This window comes from Balaenoptera borealis (assembly GCF_965194805.1).
Source record: "Balaenoptera borealis genome assembly, chromosome: 1".
Lineage (NCBI taxonomy): Eukaryota > Metazoa > Chordata > Mammalia > Artiodactyla > Balaenopteridae > Balaenoptera > Balaenoptera borealis.
Window position 1 is genome coordinate 166951969 of NC_138860.1, and position 13076 is coordinate 166965044.

Here is a 13076-nt window from a genome sequence, read left to right on the forward strand (position 1 = left end):
TGTGAGTAACAGGACTGGTAATACAGCAACTTAGAACTGACAATGTTGGTCCATGTGTATGTGCATGGCTCATTTTTTAGACCCAAGAGGAGGTCCTTACATTAAACCTCTGTTTAATTTCATCTTATGATGGTTTGCCAGAGGATAGCACATGAGTTTCATTTCATAGACTGTCCCTGATCAGTGATGGCTGCCTGGACCACCACAGGGAGAATGATTCTGTGACTTTGTCCAGGCTCAGGGGATCAGCTGCTTAATGATGCCTGCCATGGGTGTCGAATAGGAGAATTACGGTATATGTGTATCACTGACTCAGGCCATCTCCTCTTCCCAGATTTGTGTCCTCCATTAATGTGATCAAGATGCTCTCAATGTCCTCATTAAAGTCACTGATAAAAGCTGATTGAGAATGATCCAGGGACAGTGCCATTGGGGGGCAGTTCTGAGATTGACCTCTAGCTTGGCATGGATCTACAATGACTGGCTATAGTCTATCACATTCAGGATTATTTTTAGAATTGATTTTCAGGCCACTTTTTCCCATCTCATGTCCAAGAGAGACTTTTTCTGTAACCGCCACCTGGATAGGGCAGAACAGGATGCACTTCTTTAACATCAATTCCAGAGATACATAAACTGGGCTATTGAGAAGTGAGTGGATCACAGAAGAGAAGAGGTAAGCCCTCAAGTGTATAATCCCTGGGATCCCTTATTTACAGAGCAGCCCTTGGAGGACTGTAGCCCGTGGTGTCTCTTCATGTCCTCAGTAAACTTGGAGCCTCATGGGGGAAAAAGGAGCAGTGAAGATCATGCGGAACATTGCAGAAAGTAACAGGCACACTCCATTTCAAGCAGCTCATACTTTTATCAGAAAATACAAACTTTCTAAATTAAGTGTCTTACGTCTATTTTACCAACAACAACAAAAGCAAAAATCACTCATGTTAGCTAAATACAGATGCATACGTGGATGAGCAAGTGAGTATGAATCCGAGGGGGGTGTGTGCAGCCTGTGCTGTGTGTGAGGGCGGGCTGTGTGTGTGTGTGTGTGTGTGTGTGTGTGTGTGTGAGTGTTGGTCCATGGATGCGTCTGGCCTTGCTGTTTTCTGTCTGTGACCCGGTCGGAACCTTGGCTTTCCAAACTTCATACCAAGCTGTTGCAGAATCCAGAATTCCAGAGCCCTTAGCCCTGCTCCAAGGGCTAAGGTAGGAGGAGGGAGATGAGAAGGAGATCTAAAAATTTATGCCATTCCCACTAGAGGAAAAATAGGGGCTGTTCATCAGGGGCCCACCGGATGTCGAGCCGAACCTGGAGGAGAAAGAAAATGACGTTGTGATAGAATTCCTGATGTCGGCAGAGATATTAGGGAAAGTAGTATATTAATTTTGGGACTGTCAAAGACTGGGAAGATCATGACAGGCTTGGAAGCTGAAAGCTTTAGCAATAATGTAAAAAGTTTTGGCTCTGGGAAAATCAAATATTGAAATGATACAATTGGAAGACAATAAAGAGTTTCTTCTGCCACTTCCTTAGGTCAGGAAGGCCCTGGCAGCCTGTAGGGGCTCTTTCCACCCAGCCTATGCTCTCTCCATATCCAAGACCAAAGACTAGGGAGCCTCTCTGGATCTAAGCACCTTACCTGTGGGCCTGTAGCCCCTCTACCTGCCTTAGAGGACCCTGTGTGTCCCTCAGGAAATTCCACAACATCAGAGAACTCATAGCCACGTCCTAGGGTGAGATCTCAGAGTCCGGACAATCCCAGGGTTCCTGATCCCCTTCTCAGCACCAAGCTAGATCAGACCCTCCATTTCACACCAATCTGGCAAGTAAGCACTGAGGCATCCCTTATTGCCTGGAACTCTGCTAGACCCTCAGGGAAGGAAGTGCCGAGAAGATTTAAGCATCACCCTCCGAGAGCAGAAAAACACACCCTTCTGCTTTTTCTCCCTGGCACACTGCTAATTCATACTTCAAAAGAGAGTTCAAAAGCCATCTCCTCTGTGAAGCCTTCCCCAACCTCTCCAGATGGAATCATTTACTCACACTTGGGATCCTACTGCAATTTTCTTTCCCCATCTGCTAGGATACTTTGAATGAATGGAACAGAGCTCAAGACAAATTGCGGCAGAGCAAATGGCTAGATATAGTCTAATCCAGGGATTCTCAGTCACTTTTCAGCTGGGCCGAAGCATATTACAGAAGATGCTCACGTTCGTGGCGCCCTCCCATGAATTGATGAAACAAAAAAAGAGGGGGAGGGGGAGAAGCGATGGGAACGAACCAGTGCATTAATTTGTAATCCCTCAGCTGGTACGTGTATCTGTTGCTCACTGTGAGCAGTCACGGACAAGCGAGGCTTTGGGTTGTTTGATCCCTTCTCACAAAAATAAACTTCATGAGAGCAGGGACACTGTTCGGACTGTTCACCATCTGACACTCAGCACTCAGGCCAGGACCTGGCACCAGGTAGGTGCCCAATAAGCCATTAATGTCAGTGGTAACCCCACCTCTTTTTCTCTTTTTCAAAAATCATATTGGAAAAGAAACGATTAAAAGTGATGTTATTATAAGGACACTCTGAATTCTACTCTGATTTATAAAATAAAGGCTGTAACCCATACTCGAGTATTTAATAATTACCGGTAACAAATTACTCATGACACACACCTTGTATCTGATTGCCACACCCCACACATCTGAGCCCTTCATGATGAGAAATTCTGATCAGATCAACTGCCAAGGGCATGGTCTAGACAGGATGTAAACTAGAGGGCCAGGAAGAGAGGTAATCCATGTGGACTATAGTTATCCAGGAATGCTTCCTGGAGGAAGAGGAGGGGCTTAAACTGCCTCACGAGCGTGGTGAACGGTCCTGGTTTGCCTGGGACAGTTTCTACGCTGTCCAGTGATAATTCCAGTGTAATTATCATTTGTGTTCTTTTTAACTCTCAGACTTATTGTTCTTTGGAAGGTACATGGTATTGTTATCCTGCCCTGATGGATGTATGCAAATGGACTTGGCAGAGGGCAGGAAGGGCTCCCCTCCTCCTTCCCTGAGAACACGGAGGCTACCTACTCCTTCCTCTCCCACCTCATACAGTTTAGTCTCTTGGTTCCTGACCCAGAGGAAGCACTGAGGCTCCTGGTCTCCCAGACTAAAAACTCTCCACCTATGCCCTTGTACCCCTCCCCGACCCAGGCAGCCTCTCCTGGACCTTGTTGCATCCAGCACAGCTGGTAAACCTCAACACCACCCCTGTGCCCAGTGTTCTCTACATTCCAACCTACAGTGCCCAGGTTTTCTTGCCATACTGTCATCCTTCCCTCTCTTCTCCTGGCTCCCTGACTCCACACTCTCCTGCTTTTCCTCCCACCCTTTAGATCCTTTGCTGGTGCCTCCCCATCTCCCCAACCCCTCTACATGTTGGAGACCCAGGGCTCAGTCCTTGGGCCTCCTCTCTTCTCTATGTACCTGTGCTCCCAGGCGATCTCATCCCATCCCATGCCTTTAAATATCATCTATATGCTAATGACTCCCAAATTTATATTATCAGCCACCACTTCTCCCCTGAGCCCCAGACTCAGATATCCACCTGCCTATCAACTGCGCCACTCAAGTGTCTAACGGGCATCTCAGATTTCACATATGCAAAACCAAACTCCTGATCAACAGATCCTCGCTCTCATCATCTGGACCCTGGTATTCTGGCATTGCCAATCATCTGGACACTCCAGTCAAAAACCTAGGAATCACCCTTGACTCCCCTCTTTTCCTCATTCCACATCCAACCATCATCAATTCCCATCAATCCTACCAAGAAAACAAATGTTCCACATCTTTTCTCTTACCTCCTTCCCATGGTCACTGCCCTAGTCTACGCCACCAGCACCTCTTGCTTGGATAGCTAAAAAGGCTCCCATCCTGGTCCCCTCCATCAGCTCTTACCCGTCAGCCCACTCTTCTTATGTCAGATATGTCGGTCAACACCATCTTCCTTACACGGAGAGTTAGAACATTCATGGCCTCCCGCTGTTCTTCCTTCCCTCGCCTCCCAGGCCCTCTCTAGTCCGGCCCTGCCACCTCTCCGATTTCAATTCTGCCCACTCTCTCTCCTCCACTCACTGTGCTCCAGCTACATTTCCCACCGTGGGGCCACTGCACTTTCGATTCTTTCTGCCCAGAGCGCTCATCACCCATATATACACATGGCTCATTCTCTCGTTTATTCAGATCTCGGCTCAAGAGAGGTCCCTTATTCCCTCCCCGCTTGCACCTGACATGTATGATGCGTATTTACTTCCGTATTGTCTAGTTCTCCTTCTGGAATGACGGGAGTAAACACTTTGTCTTGTTCACTCCAGTAACCAGTGCCTAGAACAGTGCCGGGCACACAGAAGATGCAACAAACATTTTTTGAATGAACGAATCATCCCTTTGGGGGACACGGGCCTGCACTCCGCGCCTCGTTTTTCCGACCTCACTTTCCTGGTCTTTCCACCCTCTCAGGCCGCCACTGCACCCTCTCAGGCCGCCATTCCACCCATCACTCCCCTCCTTCGCCCACGGTGTCCCCAGCTGGCTGCAGGCTCTCTCCCACTTCTGAAGCTGCTCCTTCCTCAGTCTCCTGCTCACTCCTTTCCCCCTCCTGCCCCTCTGAAGACAGCCGGAGACCAGGTCCCAGCCCTCGGCTCGCACCGCTCCCAATCAGTGCTTCCCCGACCGCTGACTGCTGAGAACTTGGGACCACGCGGCCTCCGAAGGACAGCAGGTTCTGGCTTCTGCAGTAACTCCCTCTTCCCTCGAGCCCAGAGTCACAGCGTGGAAGGGGGACGTCTGCTGGCCTGCAGGTACGCTGTCTTCCCTCTGCAGTCTCATCTACTCTCACCTCCGGGGAGGTGAGAACCTCTCTTACAGACCCTGCAGTCACCTCCAGACTATGCCCTCTCTTCCCTCCTGTTTCTCTCCCCTCCGGCCCATCAATTCACGCCAACGTTCACAAATCTGCATGGGATCCCCAGGCCTACCAGTCAGAGCCTTTAATAATCCAAGCCCAGCCCCCCTTTTCCTATTTTCCACCTTGTTCAGGGATAAATCTAATACCTCAGCCAGATGCCTTTATTCCGCAGGCCTCAAACCCACCACGCACCTTCCCACCTGAGGGCCCTGTTCCCCCAGTCGCTGCTCGCTGGACCCTCCCCATCCTGCAGCTCTCATTGTCCACCCAGCAGGGATCCTCCCTCCGTCCTCGGGACACTTGGATGGTCTTCACTTTGTCACGGCATTAACATCGTTGTGCCCCCTCTCATCCACTCTCATCTCTGAAGGGAGGAACCATGTCCTATTCATGGACGGTGCCCCACAGGCTAAATTCACCATAACTATGTGAACTGACACAGCGCTTTCCAGGCTGCATTGGCGGAACACACCATGATATGCTCTACAAGAAGAGGGAAAAAAGGAGAGGAAGGAGGGAGGGAGGGAGGAAGGGAGGGAGGAAAGAAGGGAGGGAGGAAGGGAGGGGTGGAGGGAGGGAGGGAAGGAAAGAAGGGAGGGAGGGAAGGAAAGAAAGAAGGGAGGGAGGGGTTGAGGGAGGGAGGGAAGGAAAGAAGGGAGGGAGGGAGGGAAGGAAGGAAGGAAAGAAGGGAGGGAGGGATGGAGGAAGGGAAAGAAAAAAAGAAATAAGGAGTCATGGGTTTTATATTCAAATGACACTATCGACCAGCTTCTTGAATGTTCTCCATGAACCCTAGTAAATTAAATAATCTGCAAATTCCAACAGTTAAGAAATCTGTTTATCTTCGTTTCTACCTTTCTTTTCCCAGACAGATCTGACTATGGAAACCTCTTTCCAGCATTTATCCCTCTACCAAGACATTCATGGGAAACACCGATTGAAAGGGTCCGAGTCCAGGACACCCGGCTGACACTACAGTGCAGGGCTGTGATGGGGAGGAAGGGAATCTGTGTCAGGTTGGGGAGTTTGGTCCTAATCCTGTAAAGGGAGGTTCTCAAACTGGAACACACGTTCCCCGGGATGTGCCTGGGACACCTGGATTCTCAGGACTGACACGGCACCACCCGCCTTGCAGAGCATCAGTAATGAAGGTTTGGTGGGTGGGAATGAGCCGCTGCATGTTGTTACATTGAAACAACAAACACCAATTTCTTGCTGACCGGCTTGAAAAGTCTGTATGGAACTGTCAGCTAAAATGTTGAGCTTGTGTTGGCTGTTGGCTGCTAAGCTCCTCTCCTCTGCTGTTTGGGGTATTTTGGGGGAAAAGTGTGAGCAGCCTGATAAGCAGTGAGAAGACCTTCAGCAGGGCCGGTTGCGAACTCACTGGGCTGTCGGAGGAATTAGCCTGGCAAGGAGCTCAGGAGGCAGTAAGTGGGGGAAAGAGCCGTAAGAAGATTACCTGGCCGTGGCCTGCTGGAGACCAGGCAAATGGGGAAAGGCGTACGCGTCCCGCTCCACTACCTGCCACCTGCCATGGGTGGTGCGCTCATCCACTACTGACCATGCAGCTGCATCTCTGCACCAAGCTGAGGACCCCAGCCCCGACTGGGCCTGCCAAAGGGCGCCCCCCCCAGGCCCAGATCAGGCTCACCTCCACATCCGCTCCACCCGGGACCCACAAGGCACAGGGTCTGCCCTCCCCACAGCCAAGGAATATATGTACCAAGAGAGCAGCAGTGAGGCCCAGCGCGCCCACCTCTCCTCTCTAGCAGCTTTCGGGATACGAGGTGAATTTCCAGTGTGGGCTGAGGACTCACCCATACGCCTGGGGGAAGGGGTACTGCAGCCCATCTCCTGCCATGGGGGGAGGGTCTCGGGGATTTCTGGCCAGCTTCTGAGGTGTCCTCTGAGGGTACGGATAGTTGGACTGGACGAAGGGGACGTAGCTCAGCAGCGGGGTGTAGGAAGAGCGGAAAATCTGCTGTCCCATCTGCTGCGGGTTGTGTGGCGTCACCTGCGGGGCAGAGAGGAGACAGGGGTGCCACTAAACTTCACAGTCCCCCAGCCCTGACCCTAACCTGAGCCCCCACCCCTCAGCCCCTGTGCCCCTCAGTCACTGTGGGGTGCATAGAAGGCAATGTGTCGGACGGGGAAGAAGCACGGGGCTCAGCTTCTATATGTGAGACTGGTAAGTTATTTAATTTATCTGAGTCTCAGTTTCCTTATCCATAAAATGGGCAAATGCTATCTCCATTGTATCTGGACTGAGTCAGCTGATATAAGTAGAGAGACTGGCACATAATAAATAGCAAAGGAATATTATTTCCATTATTTCCATTCTCTTCTCTGTCCCCTGCCTTACCCTCAGTCCATAACCATCTCAAAAGCCCCTGGTTCATTTTTAAGTCTTTTACAATCTCAGTAAAGGTTGTTGGGAATTATACATCCCTGGCTTCTAGCTCAGGATCTCAACAGACCCCAAGTCCAACATAGCTCTGCCCAGTGGAAGTTCCTGTGACGGATGATGGAAATCTTCTGGGTCTGTACCACCCAATATGGTAGCCACCAGACACAAGTGTGGCTATTGAGCACTTGAAATGTGGCTAGTGGGACCTGAATTTCAAATTTTACTTAGTTTTGATTTCAGTGTAAATAGCCTCATGTGGCTGGTGGTTATGGTACTGGGCAGTGTGAGTGAGGAGAAAGGCCAAATGGGGGCACTGGGATTCAGCTCAAACCCTAAGAAAAGTAGGAACTCATGGGGTTTCTGAGACCACCTGGATCAGACCCCCACCAAGAAGCAGGGCTCATACTATCTTGCCCCTGATGAGGCAGGAACCCCACCTGTCTTATTTACTGATTTATCCTTGGCCCTGAGACGGTGCCTGTCACACAGTAGCTGCTCGAAATATACGTTAAATGGATAAGTGCAAGAAAGAGAGAGAGAGGAGGAGGAGGGAGGAAAGAAGAGATTACTAAGTGTCAGCCTGAATATCTAAAATGACAGGGAGCTCATTACATCATGAGCGCTGTATTCCACTACTGACAGTTCCAAATGTCTTGTGTGGAGCCGACATCCATCCTCCTGTGTGTTTCGGTCAAAACTCGGGAAATTTCTGGATTTCCACTTTAATAGCAAGTCTGTAGTCCAAGCTGCTCAGGGGTTCAGCGTACTGACTGCCCTTTCTCACCCTGCACACCCTTATCTAATTTAAAAAGATGACAAAGGCCAGCGCTTATGAAGTGATAACAAGGGTGTGCCAGGCCCTTCATGTGGATTCTCTCATTTAAACGCCAAACAGCCCTGTGAGGTAGGACCATTAGGATCCCCATTCTAGAGATGAGGAAACAGGTTCAGAGAAGTTAAGCAACTTGCTCAGTAAGTGTTTCAAGCGTCTTGAGTTTTGTTGCGATCCCCAGTGTGGCAAGCCCAGAGCCCATGGCCCTGGAACGCACCGCTATGTGTGCTCCCTCTGGAAGCCTGAGCCCCTCCCTCCGGGCCCTCCCCATCTTTCCCCCAGTGGACAGGTAAGATCTGGTGACACTAGACCTGGGCACCAAACCCCCAAGAGGGTGAGCTGAAGGTCAGAAAGTGCCAAGAGCTCACAGAGAGAACCCAGGAAGGCACCTCCAAGACAGACACCCGAGGGTCAGCGTGGCAGAAAAAAAAAAACCCTGGTTTTCACAGTGAGGGGACAGTCCTGGACCTGGGAGGAAACTGACGTGAAAGAGAAGATACGGGTCCTAGAGCTTATGCAAGCTTTATGCAAAACTGTATCCTAACTACATGTCACGGATAAAATGCATAAAACAGAGCTGGGTATAGGGCTCTGGAACCATCTCCAAGATGTCCTCTTTGCTGACAAAAGCAATGATAGAGCAGTGTGCCCAGAATGCCACATCTGTATAAAAATGCTTGTATAAATAGATATCACTGGAAGGACACCTAAGAAACCAATCACAGTGATTGCCTCTAAGACTTTAAAAATTTTGTACCAGGTTTTTCTATTACTGTTTCAAATATATGCATTTACATAACTTTGTCTAAAAGCATTCACTTTGGAGCTAGGTGGTTGGAATCACTGCTCGTGGGGTGGAGGGGATGAGACTGAGTGAGATTCTGTGAGCCTGACTGCCTCATCTCAACTTCACCTCAGAATGCAAAAGCTCCTACTGCTGAAAGAGCAGTCCTGGCCCACGTAAGAAAGTAACCTACACTTATGGGCCCTTCTCTACCTTCTGGAACATTCTAACATCCTTCAGAGGTCAGAGATGCAGTTTGCAGAGAAAGGGTAGGGCTCCCCGGGGAGAGAGGAGAGGTGGAGGAGTCTGTGGGTTTGATCTGTCCACCTGATTGTGGGGTTGCAAGGCCAGCCTGAGAATGTAGCCGGTCCTCAGCTCCCTTCCTCACACCCCCATCCCTGCCCCTAGATACTCAGAACCTCTGGAAGTGTTGTTTTGTGTTTTGTGTGTGTGTGCGTGGGCCCACACGCATGCAGCTTGGCATGCACGTCTATAACTGCATCTTTATTTGTGTCTGGGTGTGTGTTTGTATTTTTGTCTCTGCTGCTTTATTTTGATACCGTATTTTTGTGTGTCTGTATACAAGAGGCAGTAAGGCACAGTTATTGGGAACATGGACCCTGAAGCTAGGCGGCTCGAGGTCAAACCCCAATCTGCCATTGTGTTACTGTCAAGTAGATATTGACCCCCGACCTATCCATGGGAGTAGAGGGTGCAGATTCAGCTAACAAAAATATATAACACCCAGTTAAATTTGAATTTCAGATAAACAGCAAGTTTTGGGGGTTTTTTTTAGTGTAAGTATGGTCCATGTAGTATTGGGGACATAGCTCTGCTAAAACGTTATTCACCATTTATCTGAAATTTAAATTTAGCTAGGTGTCTGGTATTTTAACTGACAAACTGACATGGAAGGGATATGACTCCCAGCTCCACTGATGCTGGGCAGGCCATATGATTTGCTTTGGCCCGTGGAAGGCAGGTGTACATTACCACGTCCCAGCTCTGAGCTGAGCCTCTCAGAGACACTGGGCGTTTCTGCTCAGCCCTTCCGCCATCCAGCATGGCAGGAGCAAAAGTGACTGTATCTTCGGCACAGGCCCAAAAGGGGGACACGTGAAACAGGCTTGAACCCAACCCCAGTCCTGCTCAGCCAACCTGTAGACCCGTGGGTAAAAAAGTAAATATTTTATTGCTGAAAGCCTCTGAGACCTTGAGGCCATTTGTTGCCACAGTAAAAGCTAACTTACGTGTTAACTGTATAATGTTGGACAAATTAATCTCTCTCAGTTTCCTCATCTCTAATCTATAAGGTAGATTATAGGGTAGTTCTGAAGGTGAAATTAATGTGGGTAAGGCCCTGAGAGAAGGGCCTGGCACACAGTAAGGGCTCTGCAAGTGCCAGCTGGTATTATCACCTGGGGACACTGGTTTGGGTCCACACGCAGGTTGGTGTTTCTCTCTGTACTCTGGGGTCAAGCACGGGCCGGAAAGTGTGGCTGGTGACCAGCTAGACAAAGACAAGGGAACAGACATCCTTCTGACCTGAAGGCCTTTGCGGAGCTGAGACAGGCGAGGAGGTCAGCTACTCACCTGTCGGGAGTAACACCCGAGCTGGGGGTGCAGGGTCTGCTGGTAGGGCATCCTGGCCGCCCGCTGTGGGTACAGGCCCTGGGGAGAGAAGGGGGAGGCTCAGTGCTGTGGGGCGGTGGGCTCCCAGCCAGAGGACAGCAGCCACTCAACTCAGCTTCCAGCTCCCTTGCCTGGACCTCCACACATGTTCAAGTACGTCCCACCACACTACTGGCCAGACCCACCAGCTGCCTAGTCCAGCTGGAATCAGGTCGAGCCAGCACGCCTCACACCACCCAGGAAGCCCCTGGTTAGCAGGATTCACAGCCTTTTTGGTGAATATTTAAGGCAAGAGCTTTAGGAACCTGCCTGCCTCTTGAATTCCAGATCTGCCCCTTAGTGTCTGTGTGACCTTGGGCAAGTCACTTCACCTCTCGGAGCCCCTTTTCCCTTGTCTCTAAAATTATGTGTATTCAAGCCTGCAAAGCCTGTGAAGGTAGCCAGATTACCTTTGTTGCTGTCTATACCCCTTTCCTAAGTGCCTTTTCCCAAACCCCATTCCTGCCCCAAGACGTGAAGTACCCATGCACGTGTGCTAGCTTGCCTCCATGTTTATTTAAGCACATCTACATGTGTGCTTCCATTTGTGTCTGCAGCTGTGTGTTTCTGTGTACAAATGTGCAACTATGAACCTAGGTGTATTAGTTTGGTCTCTGCTGCTGTGCATCTCTCTGCCCACACATACACCTGTGTCTGTACCTGATGATGAAGACTGACGTGAAGATAAATGAGTTAATCCATCTAAAGGGCTTAGAACAGTGCAGCACGTAGTAAGGATTCTGCCACCATCTCTCAGTGCCACCCCCTGCCCCTGCTGCTCCCACCACTTGAAGAGGCTGCCTGGCAGTTCAGCCCGATGGGAAGTAGAAACTTTACTCACAACTCTGTCCGGGGTGGCCTTAGGTGTCCACGTGTACACACACACACACACACACACACACACACACACACAGCAGAACCGCCACTGTGCATGGGGTCAGCCCATGACCCCTCCAGTCCCAGGCTGCCTCTATCTACCAATCCAGAGTTACCCTCTAAGATGCAGGTCAAAATCCAAAGCACCCCTCAGACCGTATATCTTTCCAGAAGATTCCATGCCCCAAGACGTTGCCTCCATCCTGGGCTCAGCTTGTGCCATCGTCTAAGTGTTGATGGTTGATGCTGCCCTTGACGACTTCCTCAGAGCCCATGGGCTCCTCCTAAAAGGCTCCGAATCCCTGATGTGGGGTCCTGGGGAAGCCCCCCAGCTCTCTCAGCGCCCATCCACCACGTCCCCGAGAGAGCACATCCTTTCAGGGCCCTCCTTGCTCTCTGCTCCCGTGCACCTGCACTTGACCGTGGCCGGGCCTTTCCCACATCCACCAACACCTTCACCTGAAACAGTGCACCTGCTCGCCTTTTCTCCAAGCCCTGCTGCCAGGGCAGCCCCACTCACCACCACGACCAGCCTGTGACCCCAGGCGTGGCCTGAACTGGGACAGAGGTGTCAGCCGGATGGAGCCGCCCTGCCTGTTCCCAGCCCCCAGTGGGCTCCAAGGCCACGTTCTAAGTGTCCCTCCTCTGTTTCACTCTCTCCCCATCAGCGCTCAGCTGGGCTTTCCGCAGCCAGCTCCCCCAGGGCGCCGTCCTCCCCACACCCGCCTAGGTGAGGCTATCCCTAGGATCTGTGACCCGCCTGTCCCTGCTCTGTCCCGGGGCGGATTTTCAGGAGATGATGCCATATTCATCAGTATGAGCCACACTGTATGACTTGAAGGAGATTTCTAGTTGTTCAAATTGCAATTCTGTAAAATCACAAGCAAGGGTAAACACACATTCATTCCTCTTTGCTTGAGGCCACGGCCTCTTCCTACGTGCCCTCCCTCCTTAATTGGGAGCAGAGTTCCTCTGTGTCAAGCAGCCCAGGAGCCTCCGGAGTTCCCGGGTGCTGGGGACTTAGTCTTCCACGGCTCTGCGTCCGTCCACAGTGGAGCTCTGAGTAAATTGGATTTGGGACCTCATTTTTATTCCTAACACCAAGCAGGAAAAGAGGCTAGGATAGACTGTTCCCCATTTCTCCTCTGTGCCTTCTCAAAGTCTGCTGAGCTCCCTGACACTGTTTCCTAGGAAGATCAGGGCTGAAAAGTAATAAAAACCAATATCTATATCATACTTGAGATTTTACAAAGCCCTTTCCCATCCATGGACTCCGTTAACCTGACAACTGACTCAAGTGTTTGCTGCTGCTGCTGTAATTATTATGAAGCCATTTCATAGGTGAGGAGACCAGGGATCAGAGCATTTGGCTAACTTGCCCAAGACCACACAGCTTGGAAGCAGAGCAATTCCCTTAAACCCAAGTCTGACGATTCTAAAACCTGCTTTCTTTTTATCATATCAGGCCCCTTGATCAGCCGGCTTGAAGCCTGATGGCATTATGAGATCACGAGGAGCTGGGAGAAGGTAAATTACCCTGTCCCTGTGAC

General features: G+C 50.4%; 1 protein-coding gene across 1 annotated transcript in view; it reads right to left on the bottom strand.

The window, feature by feature from the left end:
• Positions 1-13076, bottom strand: part of LOC309614886 (uncharacterized protein C1orf94) — a 62921-nt gene that overhangs the window by 25696 nt on the left and 24149 nt on the right. Inside the window, exons 5-7 of the mRNA XM_082363742.1 lie at positions 10573-10650; positions 6774-6970; positions 25-1309 (exon numbers count right to left, since the gene is read on the bottom strand). Coding sequence (XP_082219868.1) covers positions 1234-1309; positions 6774-6970; positions 10573-10650 — 351 coding nt within the window. The 3' untranslated portion in view covers positions 25-1233. The remainder of the gene's footprint in view (positions 1-24; positions 1310-6773; positions 6971-10572; positions 10651-13076) is intronic.